The 22,870-nt window shown below is 41.0% G+C and overlaps 1 protein-coding gene and 1 pseudogene across 2 annotated transcripts; one reads left to right on the top strand and one right to left on the bottom strand.

Annotated features, from left to right (window-relative positions):
• The first annotated feature begins 3,002 nt into the window (after positions 1-3,002).
• LOC117266294 (urokinase plasminogen activator surface receptor-like) lies at positions 3,003-5,826 on the top strand. Its single transcript, XM_078171861.1, has 5 exons — positions 3,003-3,161; positions 3,567-3,677; positions 3,762-3,908; positions 4,978-5,088; positions 5,207-5,826. The coding sequence occupies exons 1-5, from the start codon at positions 3,116-3,118 to the stop codon at positions 5,407-5,409; spliced, it is 618 nt and encodes a 205-aa protein (XP_078027987.1). The 5' UTR covers positions 3,003-3,115; the 3' UTR covers positions 5,410-5,826.
• Positions 5,827-9,093: 3,267 nt separating this feature from the next.
• LOC117266125 (uncharacterized) lies at positions 9,094-16,064 on the bottom strand (annotated as a pseudogene). The gene is made up of 15 exons (XR_013492123.1): positions 15,971-16,064; positions 15,589-15,885; positions 14,503-14,880; positions 14,146-14,433; positions 13,765-14,058; positions 12,798-12,827; positions 12,359-12,693; positions 11,953-12,249; positions 11,750-11,840; positions 9,997-10,023; positions 9,655-9,702; positions 9,545-9,571; positions 9,413-9,451; positions 9,253-9,316; positions 9,094-9,142 (listed from the first exon to the last, which is right to left on the bottom strand). The product of XR_013492123.1 is annotated as an uncharacterized LOC117266125 (transcript).
• Positions 16,065-22,870: the final 6,806 nt, after the last annotated feature.

The raw sequence follows: 22,870 nt of genomic DNA, 5'->3' as shown, positions 1-22,870 counted from the left end.
GTTAACTAAAGGAAAGACCTCCTTAAGTAGCCTAGTTGGGATGGGGTCTAAGAGACACGTTGATGATTTAGATGAAGAAATCACTGCTGTCAATTCTTGAAGAGAAATTGGGGAGAAGCAATCTAAATATATATTAGGTCTTACAGCTGTGTTTGAGGTTAGATAGGTACTATCTGAGGACAAGAGGTCATGAATTTTGCCTCTAATAGTTAGAATTTTGTCATTAAAAAAGCTCATAAAATCATTACTGCTAAGGGCTAAAGGAATACAAGGCTCAATAGAGCTTTGACTCTCAGTCAGCCTGGCTACAGTGCTGAAAAGAAACCTGGGGTTGTTCTTGTTTTCTTCTGTTAATGCTGAGTAATAGTTTGCTCTAGCATTGCGGAGGCCCCTCTTATAAGTTTTGAGACTGTCTGTCCAGATTAAACGAGATTCTTCCAGTTTGGTCGATCGCCAATTCCTTTCAAATTTTCGCGATATTTGTTTTTTATGCCTTTGATATTTGTGGACCAATGGAAAAGGGACTGTGAAAGAGGACTGTGGTTCACTTAACCTGTCCCTTGTGAACACGAAACGCTGCGTGTCCACTCTACCGCTATTTCAGTGGGACGCATAATAAACACAACGGAACCACGGCCACAGGTAACGACAGCACGACAAGTGGACAAGGAGTACTCTGGTCTGACGATGGAGCAACTGCACTTCTACAGATATGGAACGAGGAAAGCATCAAACAGCAACTGTCCACAATGCACAGAAGCGCTAAGGTTTTCCTCCAATTTTAAGTTCATAACCGCACTGCAGTGTCACGTCAAAGTAAAAACAAAACTACATCAATATATATGATATATAGGCTGTAGTGTGAACAGAAAGGGGACTGAGGCCCCGTCAGAGCTGAAGTTGACCTCAAAGTCGTCTGCCCACTTTTTGATCCACTTTAAGAGAACGGAGTTCAGTTCATTTAAAAAGGACCAAGGGTGAAAACACCTTTAGTGTTCACCATGATGACCTACCTCAAGTAAACATTTACATTTTCAAAGCAGAACTAAAGGCAAATGACAGCCACTATAACTTAAAGGTCAGATTTGAGCTCATCCCGAGACTCCTCCCAGAAGTAGAGCTCACGCCGATCCTTGGAGCCGTGCTTCTTATCAAAACCACATTTGCATTGTTCATACATATCATCTCTAGCAGCCTAATCCCTTTTTAGGGGTATCTACAGCTTTTTTTGTAGCTTTTATGAGATTAACTGGGGTGATTACTTTTCTAACAGTGACTCAAAATTTGGGAATGTCAAAACTTCACATAAAGCTTGAAGTGATTTGAATTTGATTTGCTGTTACGTGTATTCGAGGAAGACTTAATTTTTTTTTACTTGACTGGGCTTGTTTTTTCGTTCAGCATACACCCTTAGGTACTGTGAGTGCGTGTCACTAGTGAACAAACCTGTCCTTATTTTATCACTTCAGAGAAGTAACTGCAGCAGTGAACAGCAGCTGGAATCATTGGAGTATAGTTATTCTTAAAGTATAACTGTCCTTTCTGTTCTTCTGATTAAGTTACAAACTATTTAACACTGATTAACAGATCCCTTTGTATAAGTTTAATTGAACCTACATGTGAATTAGATCATCCAGAAACCTCCTCCAGTGCCGACAGAAACATTACAGAGCAGAGATGTTGGGAGGATTAAGGCCAAAACACACCGGCGGCGTCATTGACGCGAGTCAAGTGCCACCCCCAACACACACAAAAAGCGTCGCGCTGCGGGGCATCAAACGGATTTCTATTGCACCCTCCAGTCCGCCAGGCTGGGAAGTACAAAATAGCGCTTTTTCAAGGGCGGCCACGCTGGAAAAATAGGACAATAGCGTAAAGTGACGCGGCGCGGCACGTGGACGCGCATCGAGCCGCCGCCGGTGTGGGTTTGTAAATAGAAAATAGTGGGGGCGGCTGTTTTGACGCGCGTCGTACGGCGCCGGTGTGTTTTAGCCTTTAGGAGACTGAATCACACTGTATTGTTAATTATTCTGTCCAGCCAACAACCCATCGTTTTAGCCTCGCCTTTGAATGTAATACTTTGAGAACCTTGTTCTGAGAGTTGATCTGCAGATAGAATTCTACATGTGTGCCGTGAACTTCTGTCCTTCATTTTGATTTCAACTACACATGTTAAGTTTCATGACTGTATCTTGCACAGTAGTGAGGCCATCAAATTGACAAAAACTGTCTACAGACAGACAGACGGACAGATGTATTAGCACCTGCCAAAAATAGCTACTGAAACGGCTTTTGTGGTAGCTCTCGTCACAATTGGTTTCACCAGAGGCACATTTTTTGCGCGCACACACACACACACTCACACTCACAAGGTTAAAACAATACTAGCCATCACAACGTTGTCACTGCTGGTGCATACTGGGCAAACACTCTGAGACAGTCCTCAGAGATATTTATTGTGTCATCAATCAGGAACTTCTTGCTATAATAATGCAAAACACACAACAGTTTAAGAACCAACACAGCCAAATCAAAGTTATACAAAAACAAAAGAAAGGAAAAACAAAAATGCAGCCAACACTGCTAAAAATATCATTAGTTTAGTAAGCTAATGCTATCTATGTGTTTGCAGTGGTCGTTGCTCTGGGCGTTGGCATCTTGAGGTTCATTACAAACAAACAAACAATATTTCACTGGTTCTGTCTGTCTTTCTGTGTATGTATGTATATTTTGATCTGTCTGTTGGGTCTTTCATCCGGCACTAAGCAGTAGAAAGCACACTACTGTTGATAAATGATAGAAGCTAAACATTTACCACCGGCACAGTTCACTGCACTCACTCTTCAGTTGCCTGTGAACAAGCGCTGGCAGGAAACCGGACCCCGCCCCAGTTAATGGCCTTTTGTTGAAGGTAATTCAAATATTGCCCCATAATCAGATAGCATTTCACTTTCATTTCATGTGAATGTACAAGACCTTCCATAAGTTTCACATTGAATCACTGTCAAGGGGAGACTAGGGAGTGGTCTGAGGATGAGTACAACCCCTTCTCGGGAGAACTACTTATAGCTGTGAAAAACCAAACTCACACTCAGTCGTGTCCTGCCATCACAAAATGCATCTCCTCACGCTGATCTTGGGTATTGTGCTTCTCCCTAAAGGCAAGTTTTTGTTCTGTTATTTGTTTTGTAACTGTTTGATCTTTAAGGAAATGATTATAATTTATTATTACCACATTTACCTTTACAAATACTACAGATGTGTCACTTCAGGTCACATGCCAAATGACAGTATTGTGTGTAAAGTACTTGTTGCTCTTTGTTACTCACCTGCAGTTTGTACACAGATGATTTGGCTTTCTCTATATTCTGCTGTAGTTAAAAAACAAACATCTGTCTGAATGGCACTTGACAGCTACCTTCATACATATTTTTGCAGCTGTGCTCATAATTTTGATGAATTAACTTCAGAGTTAGGATGTTAAAAAGATTTTGTCCACTCCTTGTGGAATAAAATGTTGATTTTATATTTTCATTTTTTAACTTATGAGTTTTGTGTTTTTTCAGCCTACTCCCTGAAATGTTATGAGTGTATACCGGGAGCCTCAGGAACCTGCACAGACACAACAAAGGAATGTCCTTCGCAGTGTGGTGCAATAAGATTCATATCATACGCAGGTATGGCCATTTGTGGTGCATTGTTTTTTATTATAAAACTACTTTGCACTGGCCCAGTTTACAAAGGTTCCTCTTTTCTTTCAGGTGGTTCAAAACTTGCTGACATCAACTCAAAGGGTTGTGCTGTGGCTGAAGAGTGTGTTGAGGCCTCAGTCAACTTTGGGATGGCCAAAACCATAATTACCAGCAAGTGTTGCACCTCGGAGCTCTGCAACGCCCAACCTGCCCCCGGTAACTTTCTTATATTGTCTGTTAGTATTTAGATGCTCCTCTGCACTGAGAGCTGTTTTTATTGGAAAGTGACATTTAGTCGCATGAACAAAAAGCTGTAAAAACTGAAAACCACAGACCGTAAAAGTTCATGTTTCAGATATCAAATAACAACTTGTTTTATTATTTTAAAATAACTCTGATTTTACTGACTAAGCCAATACATTTTTAACAGATACAAGTCATTTATTTATGTCTTGTTCCATGTAGACAATGTGAATGTAGGTATTGAGAAGTGATGATGCCAGTCCATCTATCAGAACCTGAGACAATATGTTTGGAGCAGATGTAGAAAGAGACACAGAGAGACTCAAATTCCAAGACCAGAGCCAGTATGAGGAAGATTACTTTTCTGTCAGTCACCATTTGTTACAGTAGAGCCCACGGGCAAGATACCCCCAACTGTCACAACACAGTTAGTGTGTGTGTGTGTGTGTGTGTGTGAGAGAGAGAGAGAGGCAGACAGACAGAATTTCCAGGTTTAAATCAATTTTGTTTTATTACCTTACCTATTACATAGCTTACTGTAAAAACAGTCACATTTTCCTGTATTTCAAAATCATCACATCATCAGTCCATGAACAGACAACTGGCATCTCAGTTGCCAGAAGAAAATGCTGGCATTGTACATTTTTGCAAACCATGGATACATTACATTTGTACATTTCATATGCAGGCTAACACATCACTGTTTCTAAAGTGCCGTTGTATATGAGCTGACATTTTGTTCCTGAACCTAATCACATGTTAACCACAGTGTTGCTGAAACATAGTTTCAATGTGTCCACTAAAAAAATGTAGAAATGTAACATATCTGTGGTTTGCAGAAACGAACAGTGCCAACATTTATTCTGGCCATTAGGTTGATTTTGTATATCTGTTCGTATGTAAGCTGCTCATCAGCAGGGAAAAACCAACAAAAGTCCATTAAAAGGGATTTTAAAAATGCACTGAAGAAGAACAGGACATTACAGTCACCCCTCAATCCACCTCTACACCTAATACGAACAATGTATGTTCTGTATTACAGAGCCCAGCAAATCCAATCCAAACGGCAAAAAGTGCTTCACCTGTGATGGACAATCATGCACCGCAACTCTGAACTGTGACGGGGATGAGGACTACTGCATCTCATCAAAAGGTAGCCAGCCTATGATACAAACATCTAACTCTGCTCCACATATTCCCTCTGCTCAGTGATTCTAGTTTATGTATTAAAACTGACAGATCACGCACTAACATTATTTTCAATCTCTCAGTGAATGTAGGAAATGACAAGGTGACCGTGAAAGGCTGTGCCTCCAAGTTGGTCTGCTCAAATACACTGTCTGAACAGATATCAGGGGCCATTGGAGCAGAAGTTAGCTGCTGTCAGGGGAACTTCTGCAACAGTGCCAGCAGCACGAGTGCTGGACTTCTGCTCCTGCTGACACCACTGGTCTCTTTGGTCGTGTTTTCTTAAGTGGTGGAGATGGCAGCATCACTGCAGCACATGGCAAACAGCTTTTCTTCTCATCTTCACATGGCCTCATAGTGCTTACACACCCTTGGCCTTATCTTTCTACCTGATGAGTGAGACAGTTTAGCAAACAAAGCATAAAATATAACTTAGTGAAGTTGTGATTTTTATTGGTGTCTTGCCTCAAACAGTTTCTAGCCATGTTGCCTGTGGAGACAATTGCAACTGTCTTGCACAGAATAACTGTCTACAATAGCTTTTATTTTTATTTTAAAGTAAAACAAGTAAAATGTGAAAAACACGTTGAAGCATAATGTTTGTTCTGAGTGCTGTGCTTAACCTGAAACATATTTTTAATTTCATTTATCAAAATCATTCTTTTGATACTGATAAAATGCTCAATAAATAATACATTTCTTATCTTTGCTGTGTATTCTGATTGTTTCTGTGTTTTTTTGAGTGCACTGAATCTAATCTTTATCTCATATAAATATAATACATACAGAGAGGGCCCTCCATTTGAGTCACAAAGTAGATGGCAACAAATATAATTTGTGTGAGGCACATTATCATGAGCCACAGAGAATGGAGGCACTTTGTCATCTTGCAAGTGTGTTCCTACACACAACCCACAGTATTTCCACTCTACCTGCAGCTTTTGAAGTGCACACCTGAAGGCAGCACACACGTACAAATTCACAATGAGACAAGATGACTTTCAGATTGCTTTTCGACCCACTTGAAGTTTTGTTTGCAAAGTTGCTTTGATTCAAAAGCACAAACTTGTGACATTTGGTTTAGTGATACAATGACTTACAATTTTAACATCTAGTCTTCAAAAGAGTAGTGAAACTATTTTATTCATCTTAATCCAGGAACAATTTCAGGGTTTAACCAGAGATGGTTATTGTATTTTACCCCACTGACAAGACAGAATGATGGGTCCCAAACATTATCTGGTTTAAATGGCACAAATACTGTATATTATATGACTAAAGTTGCACTGACGTCAAAGTAATAAGATAACACAACTGTGAATGAACTGACCCACTGATGGTTCATGCAACTGAATCTGATCAGCTGCAGGCAGGAATTTGGCCTGTTAGGCAGTGTGTAGTGGAGCATAGTGTTGGTAAACGACAGCAGCCTTAATAGTTACTAGTCCATACCCATTGAGTGCAGAGTTGCCCATGTACAGTTTCACATGGTGTGTGTTTGGGATACAGGTCATAGGAAACTGCAGATTAAATAGTCAACTGAACCCATTAAGAAGAGCAATGTATTCAGACAGAGTTTTTGTGAATTTGATAGTACGATTGCTTTATTGAAAGTACAGTAGTAGTACCATTGCCAATAGTGGGATAGTTAGTGGGCTAAAACTGTACATTAGTAGTTGTGGTAGCACATTGACAGGTAGATAGTTAAAGTGTTTAAAAAAAACATTGGTCCACAGGGGGAGCCACAGTGATCGGTCGCATTTGAGCCATTTTTAAGCATTTTCTGTTGTTATAGCGCCACCCAGTTGCCAATTAGGGTTAAATTTCTCCAGTCACCTTGAGGTGTCCTGTTCTACATATCTACCAAGTTTAGTAAAAATCGATATGGCGGTTAGGCCTAGATAAGAAATTAGCTCACTAGCGCCCCTATTTTGTTTGATGGGGTCAATAATGGAGGGGTCCCCTCAGATTATGTGTGGTCATATGCCTACAAAGTTGTGTGGTGATCGGTGAAACCCTTGAGATGTTATACACCTTTATGTGATGAGCCACGCCCTCCGCAATATTCATTGCCTTATAGAAGCTCAGTTTTAATAAGTTTTCCAACTTTTGCCAAGAGGGAACTTTAGATATTGGTCCCTAGATTATGTTCACCGAGTTTCATGCAGATTGGTCAAACTTCCTAGGAAGAGATCGATTTTTAAGTGTTTTTCAAAAAAATTCAAAATGGCGGAAAATCTATATAACCGGAAGTTATGGGTTCTTAATTAATAGTTATAAGCTGTTGATGTATGTCCATGTGAGTCTACACCCCCCTCAAATGTTCAGCCTTTGTCCATCTCTAGCAGGGTGTCTGTCAGTCGCGTATGACTGGCATGAGATGTGAAGTGCCTGGATTTGGTAGCATGATTATTTAATGCCTATTACATGCATGTGTTGTTTTCAGTCGTGGACCTGTGTATGTGCTATAGTTTGTTCCTCATACATTTACCGCTCACAATTAGGATGTTCTATAATACATACTATAAGACACTCTTCTATTATAAGACCTAAAATCACTCCTCATATTGTGATGGTGAGTGTAAAAATACATCCCCTGAAGACCTGAAGCCTTAGACGTTTCTGTTTTCTCATCGGCTATAAGACAATAGTTGTAGACTCTCAGTCTTGTTAACATGAACCTCCCTCTCAAGTGTTTAGGATAAAATAATCAAATCAATTTGCAGTTTATATGTACAACCCAAACAGCTGAGGCAACATGAAAGAAAAGCATATTTATTGTGTTCAACAGGTGCAAAAAAATCAGTTAATTGAGAGCTGATACACTTTCTGTAAATGAAGTAAATGAAGATTAAATGCAAAATGAAAATCACCCCCACCCTGTAAATATACATGCTCTGTGCAGTATCATGTAAATGAATAATAAGAGCAAAGTGATCCTGGAAGGACGTGATGTTTCTGAGATGTCTTGAAGAACTCAGTAGTTGCCATACACGTGGTAATCCTGCAGCAAATATGAGGAAAATTGGAATAAATTATAATATCTTATAGTTTTATTTCTGGTGAGGCAAGTACTGAGGATGTTGCTATCCCCCACCCTCTGACTCATGACCCAGAAAGCAGGTTGTCTATTAAATGCATCGAAGGAGATCTACAGAAGAGGAAACACCTGTGTATCCTATGCAGAAGGTAACATCCTGTCAGGTGGAATCTCTCTTTGGATTGATCACTGATCACAGTACATTGCTGCAGTATTAATACTACATTATTTCAACACTGTGGATTGGACCAGCTGTCACAACGTAGAGGGAAAGGGACACCAAGAGAAGGACCCATATGCAGGAAGTCGAGGCAGCAGGATGATTTCAGTGGGTTACTGTTAAAGCGAGGGTAAAGATACAAGCAAGAGGAAAGGTAAACTTGACCAGGCTGGGAGCAGGCAAAATGACAGTAAGCCAAACTAGACAGTTGGCCAGGTAGGCACACAGCAAACACACAGGTAACAGAAGGTGCGGTCAAATAATCTTTTTTGCTTAGGAGGGTTCCTAACTGAGTGAAATGACTCAGGAATATCAAGGTGGCAGCCATGACAAGAGCTCAAAAATACACACCACTTGGCAAAAACAAATAATAAGCCTATCTTGCATAAATGTAACAATTATTTTTATAACTGGGATTCAGGTTGAGCAGGGAAGGCCAGCAAGAGCAGATGGGGGAAGTGGGAACAGGTGTGTAGATGAGATGGGTGGGGCAATGAGATGATGGGGAAAGGAAGGAAAGTATTAGTGGATGGATGGAAAATTGCAATAAAGGAGCCTCAGGAAAAGGGAGCATGACAGACAGACAGTGACACTCAGCATTTAAGAGTGCGACTCCCAAGCACTCCTGATGTCTCTTTGACGAGTGTGTACAAACAAACAAACAAAGCACAGCAGGCAAATCTTTTATTTATATCTGATTTGAACATTACCACCACATCACTACTGACCTCAGGTGTCTCAGGAAGAGTTCTCCAAGTACTATATCAAACAGAAACATAAAAAGCAATGGATAATTAACGAACAGCTAAAGGATACACAATGGTGTGTGATTTTAAAGAGCAGGGAACAGCTGTGTTAATAAAACTCACTGCTTTGGGGATGGGCAGCGTGGCTTGGAGATTTGAGTGTCAGTTTACAGTGGTGGTGTTGTTTCTATGGGAGGAGGAGGAAGTCACACAGTATCAGTTTTAGGCTGTGCTTACTATTAGGGTCGTGTGATGCAGTAGTGAAGCATTGATTAACACTTACACATAGCCAACATTGAGGTCCGCAGTGTTGCCTTGGCCTCTGCAAGGGTGATACATATTTTATTTATATTCATAAAACAGGTATTTTTCCAGTGATATAATTGATTAAATAACAAAAGGTTCAAATTGGGACCTTGAAAATCTGCTCCAGAATGACCTCCTGTAAGAATAGCAATGATTAAATATTAAATTGTTAGAAACTTGAAGAGTGAGAATGATAAAGTCTAAAAAAAAATCACCTACCTGGTTTCACTGTCACCTTTCCACCCAATACGACCATCCTCTGCTCTGCTGAAAAGGGAAGAAATGCAAACATGAGCAGTGCTGGACCTAGCATATTCAGTGCCTGAGGCAAGGTTCCATTTTGTATTTATTACTAACAAGAGAAGAGTTAATGGCAAATCAACACAAATAAACAACTTTGTCAGCAAACGATAATAAATAACAACAATGACAGAATACAGTATGTGCAAATTTGCAAATGTTGTATGGCTTTTGCCTTCCACATTACCTCCACTCCAATTTTGCACATGAGGCCCTTCATCTCAGGATTAAAAGTGAAAGGTAACTTTTGGGTGTTCTTACCGGGAGATTCGGTTCCAGATGGACCCCCTGTAAGGAAAGCACAGTGTTAGTACTTGTCAGTATAGGTTTACTGTATTTGTCCTGTTTGTAAAACAACCAGTCTGCTGACTGTTTTTCTGGCCTTGGAGGTCTTTCCCTGTTTTCAGGGTTTCTCCTGGACATTTCAGTGAAGAGAAAGTTTTAGTAAATCATGTTACAGCTCATCATGATATTAGACTAACAAGAAAATGATCTTGAGTACATTTTTAGTAATACTTAGCTGGATAATCTATCCCATAGTGATCTTCTGTGAAAGTTTGAATTGAGACAGATTTACTTTGTTTTTGGTGGAAACACAGGGTGCATGTCCTTAGTGATTTTGGAAAAATGTTTAAGGATTTAGAACAATCTACATAAAAAGACTTTAAGGACATCTGTATTTAAAGTATAGATCTATACTTTAAATACTCTTGGCCTTAATGTTGAGTTTGACCTTAAACCTTTTCTTTGACTCTAGATTGTCCTATGTCCTTAACTTCCTTTTATGTAGATTGTTCTAAATCCTTAAACATTTTTCCAAAATTCCTAAAATTTAACTTTTTTCTATTTCAATTATCTACCATTACTATTGTAAGTAGATTTTTTCCAAATTTAGTTTTTTCCTAAAAATTATTTTTCTAAAATTGTATTCAAAATTTAATATTTTTGTACTTAATCCTTTACAATTATGTTTCATATATTTAGATGTCTTATTTCAAAGTCCTAACAATTGTTTTTGCAGCCTCCCCCTCCTATAGGAATACATTTTTCAAGAAAAAGGGGTATTCTGCTCTTTTCCCACTTTCCACTAAGTGGTGTTTAAATGAATTATCCTTTTCCTGATCTGGATGTATTTAAGATAATGATACTTTTTATTGTCTAATACTTTTTGATAACTGAAAAGAATGTAAGTGTTTTTGAACTGTACTTTTGAATTGTCTATGTTCTGTCTTTTTTAGTCTTTAAGATTATACTTGAATGGAAATTGAGCTTTGATCATTTTGGGCCTTTTTTCGCGTTTCATCTGTGTGGCAATTTGTGTTGATTGTCGGCTCCTCCCATGGCATGTGCCTGTAATTGAAGACACTCCCTCTCATCATAGACCTGTGTCTTATAAAATGTTTGGTAGCTCAGTGTCTTGTAATACCCTGATGAAGGCGGTCTAGTCGAAACGTTGGTACTTGAATAAAAGAAAACATTTTTGCATTGAGTCTTAGAGTGTGCGCCTCACATCTTTTTTCAAAACAGCTGACACACTATCATAGAAAATGGGGGTAATTTATTTGTTTCACTGAGGCATCCGCAGTCGGCCTTGGGCTGGAATAACTACTATACAAAAAAAAAAGATATCAGGAACATGGATCGTGCATTAATCTGAAAGTGCACCCAAAATGTCCTGTCAGGCTGAGCACATCCAAAGAGAGTGAACACCATGCCTTTGTTTCTAGCACCATCTGCTGTTAAACCTCCAACATTGCAGCTCCAATTACACTGCACATGTGTCATACCCTGTTGCTCCCATAAGGTCATAGGCCATGTCTCAGCCCTCATTAGCCTTGGATATAAGCGTTCTTACTGAAATCTCGTTACAATGACATCATCATTATGCTTTCAGGTTTCTAAACTAGTTAATGCTGACTTTTACATCTAACACACAAAAAACAACTGATAATATTAATAATCTTGATATCACCCATCTCCAGGATTGGCACATTTTGAACTGACATGTATTTACCGTCTCTTACAGAGGACCACTCCAAACACTGCAGCTAGGATGATTACAATCAGGACTGGCACAGCAATGGCTGCTGGATGAATGCTTGATCCTGTTGATAAGAACATTTAAGGCACATGAAAATGTATTAAGGGAAATACACAACTCAATGTATGATGGTACTGCAAGATATAAACAGAGCAGATGAATGTTGTTGCTCTAACCCTTCACAGTCAGCTGGACTGTGCTGGCTTGTGTCTTGCCGAGCCAGGATTTGGCGGTGCAGGTTAGGCTTTTGACTTCGTCTCCTCCAGCAGCCCTGAAAGTGATGGTGGAGGTCGTCTCCCAGATGCCCTCTGGCGTCCAGGTCTGTGGGACCTTGTTGGTGAGGCTAGGGACACTCCATGAGAACACCGGAGGATGTGATGGACATGTGTGTGTCACAGAACACGAGACAGTAACTGTTGAGCCAGCATCGACTTCTGGTGGAACTGAGGTCATCACTGGTTTTGCTGGGGACGCTGAGCAAGTGAAGCACAAAGTAGAGTACTTTTGTCAACTAGGAAGCCAACAGATAAATAGCTTGGCACTGGCACAAAAAAAAAATAAAGGATCAGTTTTAATCCAGACCTTTCATAACAACAAATACGCAGCTATTGTTGTATCTGACTCTGTCATTTCCTCTCTCTGCGTGGAAACAGAAGGGCCCATTATCAAAGGGCTTGATGTCATCAATCTCCAATGAGCAGTTTCCCCCCATTCCCCTAATATCCTGGTGCGGCCCTTGAAATGGTCAACCACATAGGTCTGGGCATTATGGTAGATGACATCCCCATTTTTTTTGGACCAGATGCCACGTGTAACAGGCATATCCTCCTGGAACGGGAAGCTGCAGGGAATCACCACACAGGAGTGGGTCAGGGCGGTGAATCTGAAAGGGACGTCAGCAGCCAGATTGTGGAGCGCTGTAAAGAGAGAAAAAAGCCATGATGGGATGCCTGTAGAAATCAGTCACATGTGTGACATAATATGGCAGCAAGATGAGTTTTGAGAGAAGAAGTACACCCACTGTCATTTTCAAATGGATCCCTCACATATGCTGGAAAAAAATACATGAGAACAAGCGATTAAAAAATAAATCATTTTCAAATGTTGTCTCATCATTAGTACAAAAGTTTGAAATTATTCGTATTTGCTTTCTGGCAGAGAGTTAAATGAAAATATTACCACCAATCTCTTATCTGTTGGTTAAATGTAAGGCTGCAGCCAGTTAGCTTAGCTTAGCATAAAGACTGGAAACAGGGAAACAGCTAGCAGCACATCTAAAGCTCGCTAGATAACATGTTGTATCCTGCTTTTTAATCCATATAAACCAAAGTTAAAAAACAACAATTCACCATTTTACTAGTGCCGAACTTTTTGTGGGCTCTGAGCAGCTGCTAAGCAACCAGCAGAGACTGAAGGCTAGAAGGAGTCCAGCACATTACCCCCGTAAAATAGTCATTTTTAACTGGACATGACATGTTAACCAGCAAACTGCAGAGTTACAGGAAGGCAGATTTTGTAACCTATAGACCGAGCCAGGCAAGGCTTTTCCCCATGTCTCCAATCTTAATGCTAAACTAAGCTCACTGGCTACTGGCTGCAGTCATAGATTGGTTTTAATCTTCTCATCTGACTCTGTTAGAAAGCCAGTACACATCATTCCAGATTTCTTGAATAATCCTTTCAAAGTCAAGTGTGAAGGACTTAGTGGCATCTAGTGGTGAGGGTGCAGATTGCAACCAACTACAACTTCTCCCAAGTGCCATGTGTGAACAGCCTTATTTAGAGCTCATGTTTGATTTGTCTGTTCAGGGTGAACAACATGGCAGACTCCATGGTTAACATAAATAAAACAATGCTTAGTTTCAGGTGATTATACACTAAAGGAAACATAGTAATAAATATTATCGTCGACTTCTGCCAATATATCCACCTAAAACCTGAACACTGGACCTTTAAGTGATCGCTCTATATGACATGTAGGAACTTACGTTTTATATGAAGGATTTCAGAGTCTGAGGTCTCCCCAGTAACAAACTGAGCAGTGCAGGTCAAAGATTTACCGTGATCCTCAAGAGAACCAATAAAGGTGAGATTTGACACTGTGATAAAGGTGGTGCTTGAGTTCTGTTTGGTTCTTGTTGTAATCCTCATGTCTTCATAGTTCCACATGATGGTTGGTTGATTTTTCTTGCACTTGTAGGAAACAGAACAAATGACACTCTTTGCCACACCCTCCGTCACCTCGCCTGGACGCTCAGTCATTGCAATGTTATCATATGGACCTGAGCAGAAACGTAACAGCGAAGCTTGAATATAAACAGGGGCATTTCTATATGAACTCAAATAACACACCGTGTCATTGTACTCACATTCAACATTCAGCTTGAGCTCACTTGTGGCTCTCTGACCACCTCTGTAGCTGACAGTACACTTCACACTTTGGTCTTCCTCTTTCACAGCCCAAGTTAGCTCTACTTTCCTTTGCCAAATCCCATCAGATACCAGAGTGTCGCTAGTGACTTCGTTTCCAGGTACACCACTTAGGATCAGGGTTGGGGGATCAGAGATACATGAATGACGGACATTGCAGGAGACTGTGCTCTCCTCTCCCACCCTGGGGATACCAATGATGTTCAGCTGAGGCTCCTGTGCACGGTCTGTAAGATCAAAGCAGTATTGTAATATGGAGAACTGCATTTCAGTTGATTAAAAAGAAAAATACTCACCTGAAACAATAAGTTGAGAGGTTTTGTTTAAAAGTGCGTGGCTCAAGTTGTGGAAGGAGGTGATAGAGTCTTTTTCTATCCATGGGTAAAGTCTGTCCTGGTTGTGTGACATCTCCAGCCTCTCAATCTTTAGACTACAATTCTTCTCACTCACAGATCTAATCAAGCTGGCTGTCCCATTAAACTTACTAATAACACTCTGTCCTTCATCAAACACAGGTGAGTATCCGTTGCTCTGGAACAAGTACCATATGACTCTGAGGTGAGAAGGCTGAGGGACACTGTAGGTGAACGTGCAAGGAATGATGACACATGAGCCTCTCATGCCTGTGATGCTGCTGGGGGTGGTGAAGGACCAGCCGCGAGAAAGCATGTTTCCTGTAAAAAGAGGAAACAGTTCAATCAAAGTCACAAAGCTTTCTCTGATTACATTTACTGTCTTCTAAAATAATAATAATAATAATGATAATAATAATACATTTTATTTCTGGGCACCTTTCATGACACTCAAGGTCGCCTTACAGAGTAAAATACAATAAAATACAAAGTACAAGATTATTCAACATTTAACAACAAACAAACAAACAATAGATTCCTCAAAGGGATTACTTTATTTGTTTTAAATTAATTTCCTCTAACACCATGTCCTAACTAAACACAGTGCAAGTGGCTGTCAGTTTGACTGCAATGTAATTTATTGAAATGTCCTAAGTGGCTACAGGTGAAGCAGTGCTGCCCCTCTGAGCTGAACTTCTGTTGGATGCTGTGTTTCTATTTATTCACTAGCTTTAAAAGCTCTGCAATGGAGGAGGAGCAGCTGATTTGTGATGTTGAAATGAGAAGTTGTCTATACAATAACTCCTCATTAAACTGCAAAAACCTTAAAGGTGGCAGCTGGCTTGAGTGAGACTGCAAGGAAGCAGAAGTTTTCTGGTAAATGACCATCGCTGATAACAGTCTACTTACTGTTGGCTGTACTGTATCTCATTTCCAGTAGCCTACATATCAAAATACAAAACATGTCATTTCTGTTTGTAAAGTACAAATGTGGAGAGATAGAAAGTACTTATTATGCTTTCTACTCACTCTTTACCCGTAGGGTGATGCTCCTTTCCTGCCTCTGTCCCCCAGAGAATTGTGCGTAGCATGTTAGAGATCGTCCGTGGTCTTTACCTGATGCTGTGAATGTCAGTGTGGAGACAGTCTTCCACTCGGCACTTCCACTCTGCCTGGTTTCACTGGAGGCTGGCATACTAGCATAGCTCCATGTGAGAACTGGTACATGTTTTGGGCATGTGTATAAGGCAGTGCAGGTTACTTTGCTCGCCTGTCCCTCAAGAAATTCGTATGATGTCTGGTTGATAGTCAACGGTGAAAAGGAGCCTGAGGTACAAATGGTAAATGTTAACATTTTTTAAGCGTCAGCATAAAAGAAAACTGGTGATAGTTTTGCAAATTCATCACTTACATTCTGCATTTAAGGTTTTAGAGGCTTTTGCGGTGATACCGCCCTTGTGTTGGACAGAGCACTCCACAGTTTGGTGGTCTCTTTCTATGAACATTGTGTTCGTCAGGGTGGTTTTGGATGTCCCATCACTTATGGTGCTATGACTTAGACTGGCGTTATGCAGTGGGATGTTGAGACTCAGTGTTGGTGGGTAAGTGGCACAGGTGTGACGAACAGTGCATTGCACTGTCACAGTTTGTCCAACCTTCATGTTTTCAGAGATCGTAATATACGGTGCCTCAGCCCTGTCTTTACAAAGGAAATGTGAAGAATTATTGATGTTAATGAATACACATCGATCTTGAAGTGTATCTTTTTCTCAGCTCACCATGAGAACTTACCTAGAACTTACCTAATTGTTACAGTTGTGTCGTAGAATGCATGGGTGTATTTCCCAATATTCTCTGGATCTACCCAGGGGTAAATCCTCTGTCTGTGGTGAAACGATTCCACTGGGTAGATTTCAAGACTGCATTTCTTCTCATAACTAGATGTCAACACTTGTGTTTTTCCTTTAAATATGGCAATGACATCATTTGGCTACCAGCTGTCACAAACTAGAGGATATCCGTGGTTCACATACTGGTACCAAACCACACGATCTGGTCTTTGAGGTGGATTGTTATAGTAGTCAAAGGTGCAAGGGATGACAAGGCAGGAACCCGCCAATCCTTGGATGTTGCTTGGCATCTTTACTTGCCAAGCCCTGGAACTGCAGAAAATGTATCCTGCAAGAGCACCAGTGTGCATTAGGAAAATTAAAAATGTAAAAAATGTAAAATGTAAAAACTGAATAGAAGCAAAATGCGTTACCTAGAATACAGAAGCTCAGGAGAAAATGGCTGAATCCAGACATCTTGTAAAGGATTCCACAAACCTAGAATGCGTAAAATGAACACTGTAGAATTACGCTGAAAAATAAGAATTAAAGGAAAACAGAAAATAGAATATGTCTGTAATTCCTTTTTCATATTGCCTATACATAAATCAATTCAGATTCATCCTATGCTTCATTAGTGAATGGGTACTCAAGCTATTTAAAGGAGACCTAAAATGCTTTTTTAAGGGTCATATTGATATAAATATGTAATATTGGGGTCTAGTGGAATAAATTTATGTGCTTTAAAGCAGCTGTGTGGAACTTTCGTTGATTATAGCGTCCCTTTGGTCGAAGCGGTATGACACCCACAGCCTGTTGTCGTAAAATTCCGACTGCAGCCGGCAATTACCGCATGCATTTGTTTTGGAGAGTGAGAGGATTAACTAACGTCAGGTCAGTCCAAGTAATTAGTGGAAACAGCAAAATTACTCAGTAAATTCTCCTGTCGTGTTTCTGTTCTGATCCAATCTGTTGTGTATTTTGAGCTACTACAGCTACGGTAGTAGTGTGAGCCTCAAGTTATTCTGGGTAATGTAGTAACCGTTGTTCGTTGTTGTGCTACTGGAAACAATGAGAAGCAGCCATGTACGTTCGGTGTAAGGAGGAATAAACAGTTAACAAGTCATCTGCTGAGTCTGCATTATTATGTGAAAAGAATACTCCGACGATTGCCCTTTCTCTATCATTTTCATATCGAGACAGTGGTTAGCATGGCACTTGTAGGGGGTCAGCGCATCTTGCGCGGAGGGATACACCGGTGAGCAACAGCTGCTCTGGGACAGGTACGCTAGGTCACTCGGTAAAAGCAAACAAAGAGACGACACGCACAATATTACTCACCCGACTGAAAGCTGTCCATCAGCTCCTGCAGGCCTGGGTGTTTTTTCCAGTTCATCTTAGGAACATGAAAAAAAGTTTCAATCACGCCAGGATTAGTGATTGCTGCAAAGTTCTCACTCCTTGTGATGCACTCTCTGCGGCGGTTTTCCTCCTGATGATATATCTCCCCAACGATGGTAGCACCGAGGGAGCGGAGGATTCAGCCTCTCTTCTCGCCTGCTCAGCATGCAACACATGGAGTTCCTCATCTGTGTACTCCGGCTCAAACAGGTATGGCTCTGGATCTGTGTCCGCTACAAGAAACTCTTCAAAATCGCGTTCAAAGTCGTCCATTGCAGCTCCCAAAATCTAGAGATATCGCTAGGCTAAATAAACAGCTGAGTTTTGTTTACAAGCTACGTCTGTGCCTGCTCACCCGTGTATCCCTCCGCGGATCACAGTGCAGGACGTACTGACCCCCTATAAGCGCAATGCTAACCGCTGAGACCCAGCCACTGGACGTACAGACACAAAAAAGATATCGATCATGTTGTCTCAATATGAAAATGATAGAGAAAGGGCATACCTCCCAAATTGTCGGAGTATTCTTTTATGTGAAGATACACAGTGAAGACATAACATAATCCTAACACTTCTGTGGTTTAATCGCTGCGGGCCGCTGCGGGCGAACAGAATCACTTCCGCCTCGGGTGCCGTATTCTGGTTTGCTGACTTCCGCTGTGTGTCCGACCCGAGTGAGGCTACACTAAATAGCCATATAGAGAAAGGCTTTTTTGTTGCTGTTGGGTTCAAATAAATACACGGATCTTCAAGGGGGGGGGTGATACGAACTAGAGGCAGTTTTATTAATGGTAAAAAGCTCCGCACAGCTGCTTTAATGTTCAAAACACACATTATATGTCTTGTACTGTTGACTGCTGCAGCACCTCTGTCTGAAACACTGGGTCTCATTCATGAAACGTGAGCAGAAGGAATTTGTGTGTAAATTGTTCGCAGACGGAAATTTATGTGCATGTCCGCATTCATCAATATTTTAGTAGCTCCGATCTTTTCGTAGCTACTAACAAAATATACTCCTGCTCCTGACCACTCGTAGTGCTTGTGTAAATTTAGTAAGGCACATAAAAATTGCTTGTTACTATTGGAAATTACAATTTTATGTAAATCGACTCAATAGATTACACATTCTTTCTACATGTTGAATGATGATAATAAAAATATCCGTAAGGACGACAGCCGGATCACAGCCTCTTCGGCCTTGGTGCCTGGGTTCAGCACGCAGGGGCAGCAGGAGCAGCAGGTGGTGGAGCCACGAAGGAGCACGCGCCAGCTGAAAGAATTATTTGAGACAACACTTTTTTGTTGTTTGTGGCTTTTTGATCATTTGAATGAATAAATCTGATCTGAAAAATGTTTAATTTATGTTGTATAAAACAGAGCTTTAGGCTATTAAGATTCAAATAATTTGAAGACGATGCATACAAACTGCTGTAGGCTATATGTTATCTGTATCATTTGTTAAAATAAATGTTAAATAGCTCTACATTCCGACAGCCATCACTGATTTAGAGTTTATCCATTACGCACAAAACATCTCTGGTTTCCTGTTCCCACTTCATTCAAAACCCCACAAATGAATCTTCTGTTTGTTTGGTGACTGATGTATTTTTTTTGTGTGTGCTTATGCGTTTCTTTGCCTCCAGTTTCATATCAAACCATTTACGCTTCACCTCTGACATGGTTCTTTGTACTACGGAGACAACATTAACAGCATCTGTTACCTTCCTCCAGGCCTTTGCTTTGCCTGTCCCTGCCACACCACTACTAACTGAAGAAAATAAAATGTTTTTTCTTAAGTCCACTTCACCCAAAATTATTTCGATCTCTGCTTCGGAAAAATTCTTTTTTCTTTCTCTCTCTTTCTTTCTTTGGGCCATGACTGACAGGTCGACAGGATGCACCTACACCTCCTTATATGGTGGTCATTGGCTATTCATGGGCAGGGATTTATGCTAATTGCTGATTACCGGGAGCGCGCTGTCACTTTACGATGGATTGGCATGCATGATCATACACACGTGTTTACGATCAAATCTGAGTTTCCCGCGGTGTTCCTGAATCTGGAGTAGGTTTTTAGTAGAGTAGGCTTTTATGTGCAAATCTACACACGGATTTACTCACTTTTCATGAATGAGACCCACTGTGTTTGGGCTCATGTCCCGCCTCCCCAGCAGCCCAGTCTGCTCTGATTGGTCAGCTCGCTCAGTCTGTTGTGATTGGTGCAATGCTGGGAGCATGTATCAGCAACGTCACACCCCTTAACCTTATTTGACTTCACCTCTTCACAACAGTGGCTAAACTAACACTGGGTACGGTTACATGATGGCTTCTCATTCAGAATGAAATAAATCTGAATGAAATCATTCGGAATTAAAGTTTTTCCAGGTAGTTTACATGGGAAATATTCATTCCGAATGAGGGTTTACATGGGAGATCAGTTTAATTGCCTTTATTCGGGTCTGCTCAAGGTTTAGGGCAGGGAAGGTTTCTGATTGGATAGGGGGCAGGGCAGATGTTACGTGCTTACGTTTACCGGAAGAAAACACTGTAGTCCTCGCTCCGGATAACAAGATGCTTGACGACGCCGTTCTCAGTGCCTTTTTCGGGCGTGTTTTGCTTATGTTCTTGAAGCAGCAGTACGACAACAACCTTGCTCTGCTAATGCTTCGTCTGTTGAGGAGGAGAAGAGAGGTGGAGGGTCGAAGAAGGGAGATAGAAGACTGTGCTTTGACGTATGGAAACCGGTGAGTGCAATGAGTTCGACTGCTCTATCTCAGCCCGTTGCTATGCGCACTATATACGTCATTGCGCCAGAAGGGCAAGGAAACGAGCATGCACAGAAAGCCCGGAATGAACTTAAAGAGGAATGAGCGTTTACATGCACACAAAATTCTTTCATTCGGAATGAGAAACGGAATAAACCACCCCTTTAATCAGATTTAATTTTCAATCGGAATGACCGTTTACAAGACCACTTTCATTCCGAATGAAAGTGGAATTAAACTGTCCATGTAAACGTACTGATTGGCAGCCTTTCGCCCTCATCAATTTGAGGGAAGAAACATGAGCCGATAGACTAAGAAGCACTTTCAAAATAAAAACTGGAGCTGGACATTTCTCCTCAGTGGTAAGTTTTTATTTTGTAGCCATCTTATATTTCAGCTGTAACATGATAACTGTAACTTATCTGATATTATGGGAACAACTGTGTATATATATATATATATATATATACATATACATATATATATATATATATATATATATATACATATATATATATATATATATATATATATAGCAAAAAAAAAGTGAGGTAAATATATGAGCGAGCTCTGGAAACAACAGGAAATCACTCCTTCACACACATGGAATGTTCGGCGTGAGGCTTATCTGAGGAATGGTACAAGCATGTTTGGTAAACTGCTTTCAGGGGCTGTCACATTGTGCAGTGTGTGAAGTTGTAAGCTGTGTCTACAATAAAATACCCGCCAAAGGCTGCAAGATCGATCCTTTGTCATAGAGTCTTTTTTCATCAACAGAAAGTTCAGGAAATTCTGTGGTTCTGAACAAAAAGACAGCTCAAGTTTAAGCATATACTAAAAAACAAAAATCAAATGTCTGAGCTACTGTTTGTACGTCTTTAAGTGTTTCAAAGGATAGATAGATCGGAAAATGATAACATACTGAGTATGTACAGACTCAGGGATCACAGCCTGGCCATAGAGACTGACACTGCCACTGCCTAGAGAAGACAGGCTGTGTCAGCTCTGTCCTCAGAGACAGGTGGAGACAGAGAAACATTTCTTCCTATCTGTGGCTCATATAAAGACACCAGAACAAAGTTCATTACAAAAATTAAATGTATACTAGAAGTTCTCTATCATTCTAGGCTTCCCCTCCACCCAGAGATATATTGTATATATCTCTATTGGAGACCTAAACCCTTGGGTCAGGTGACATGGATAATTTCTTTAAGACATTCCATCTGTGGTCGTGGCTGACAGCCTATATAAACCCCTGTCAACCACGCCCCAGTGATTTTTCTGATTCCACTTGGAGCAGCGTGGCGTTTGTCGCTGTGCTCCTTTGAGACAATTCTATCTTCTATCTTTATACAAAAAGAAAACTTTCGTTTAGCAAGGCTAACAAATACACAGTCTGTGCCGCTTACCTCACGGGGTTTGAGGGAGGGTGATTGCCTCTCATGGTGGCTGTGTTGCGCTTTGCAAATACCGTCCTTGCTGTTGCACTCTCGGTCTTGGCATATTGTCTCTGTGGAGAGGCTTCCGTGCCGGTCCTGTTTGGGCGAGGGGAGAAGAATCCGTGAGTTTGTTGATAGCATAGGGCTTCTGTCAGATCCAGTGTCGAGCGTTTTGTCCCCGTGCAGGGATTTTCGTCACGTTATCGACACAGAACTCTCTTCTTTGTCCAAGAGGGCGTTGAGAAGGAGTTTGATTCCACAATCCCACAGTTTTGCCAGTAAAAGTTTGGCAGCAGGCGTGCTGGGACAGCCAGCTTCCGTGTTGTCAAAAACTTCCGCATGGTGATCCCGCGAGGGTGGGGTTATCGTTTTGTGTGGTATGTGGGGTTCAGTTGCCCATCGAGGATGGGCATGATGTGTGTGTGCATTGTTTGGGGGAGGAACATGCTGTTGTGGCAGTTGACAATCCATCCTTCTGTATGGATTGTTCTATTCTGCCAGCATGATCCTTAGAGGCTCGGCTTTGCATGTTTAGGGCGAAGCATAGGTGGCAAAGAGAGTTTACACCATCTGCAGTGCCCCAGCAGTCTAAGTGTCTCAAGATGGGGGATTTTGGAGGCAGCTCCTTTGTAGATTCCTGCCCTAAGTCCCCTCCCAGGTCCTTCTTGCCTGGTGACAGAATCAGAGCTGATGACCAGGAGAATGTGGAGGAGAAAGTTGATGTATTAGGGCTATCGGATGATGCAGATGCTGAGGGGATGATTGAGGAGAGTGAGACCAAAGAAAATAAGCGCCAGCAATTCAGAAGCTTGATTGAGAGGGCTTCTCAGGCTCTGGAGCTCAGACCAGTATTAGGTCAAGCTCCTCCCCCTCACGC

The sequence above is a fragment of the Epinephelus lanceolatus genome, chromosome 10 (genome assembly GCF_041903045.1).
Source record: "Epinephelus lanceolatus isolate andai-2023 chromosome 10, ASM4190304v1, whole genome shotgun sequence".
Lineage (NCBI taxonomy): Eukaryota > Metazoa > Chordata > Actinopteri > Perciformes > Serranidae > Epinephelus > Epinephelus lanceolatus.
The sequence above is the reverse complement of the archived record's forward strand: the minus strand, read 5'-3'. Positions and strand labels throughout refer to the sequence as shown.

What these genes read in the sequence shown, in the direction of transcription:
- LOC117266294 (XM_078171861.1), top strand. Translation starts at nt 3,116, where the DNA reads ATGCATCTCCTCACGCTGATCTTGGGTATTGTGCTTCTCCCTAAAG. An exon ending in TATTGTGCTTCTCCCTAAAG is followed by an intron (nt 3,162 to 3,566) that starts GCAAGTTTTTGT and finishes GTGTTTTTTCAG; the next exon opens with CCTACTCCCTGAAATGTTAT. An exon ending in CAACGCCCAACCTGCCCCCG is followed by an intron (nt 3,909 to 4,977) that starts GTAACTTTCTTA and finishes TCTGTATTACAG; the next exon opens with AGCCCAGCAAATCCAATCCA.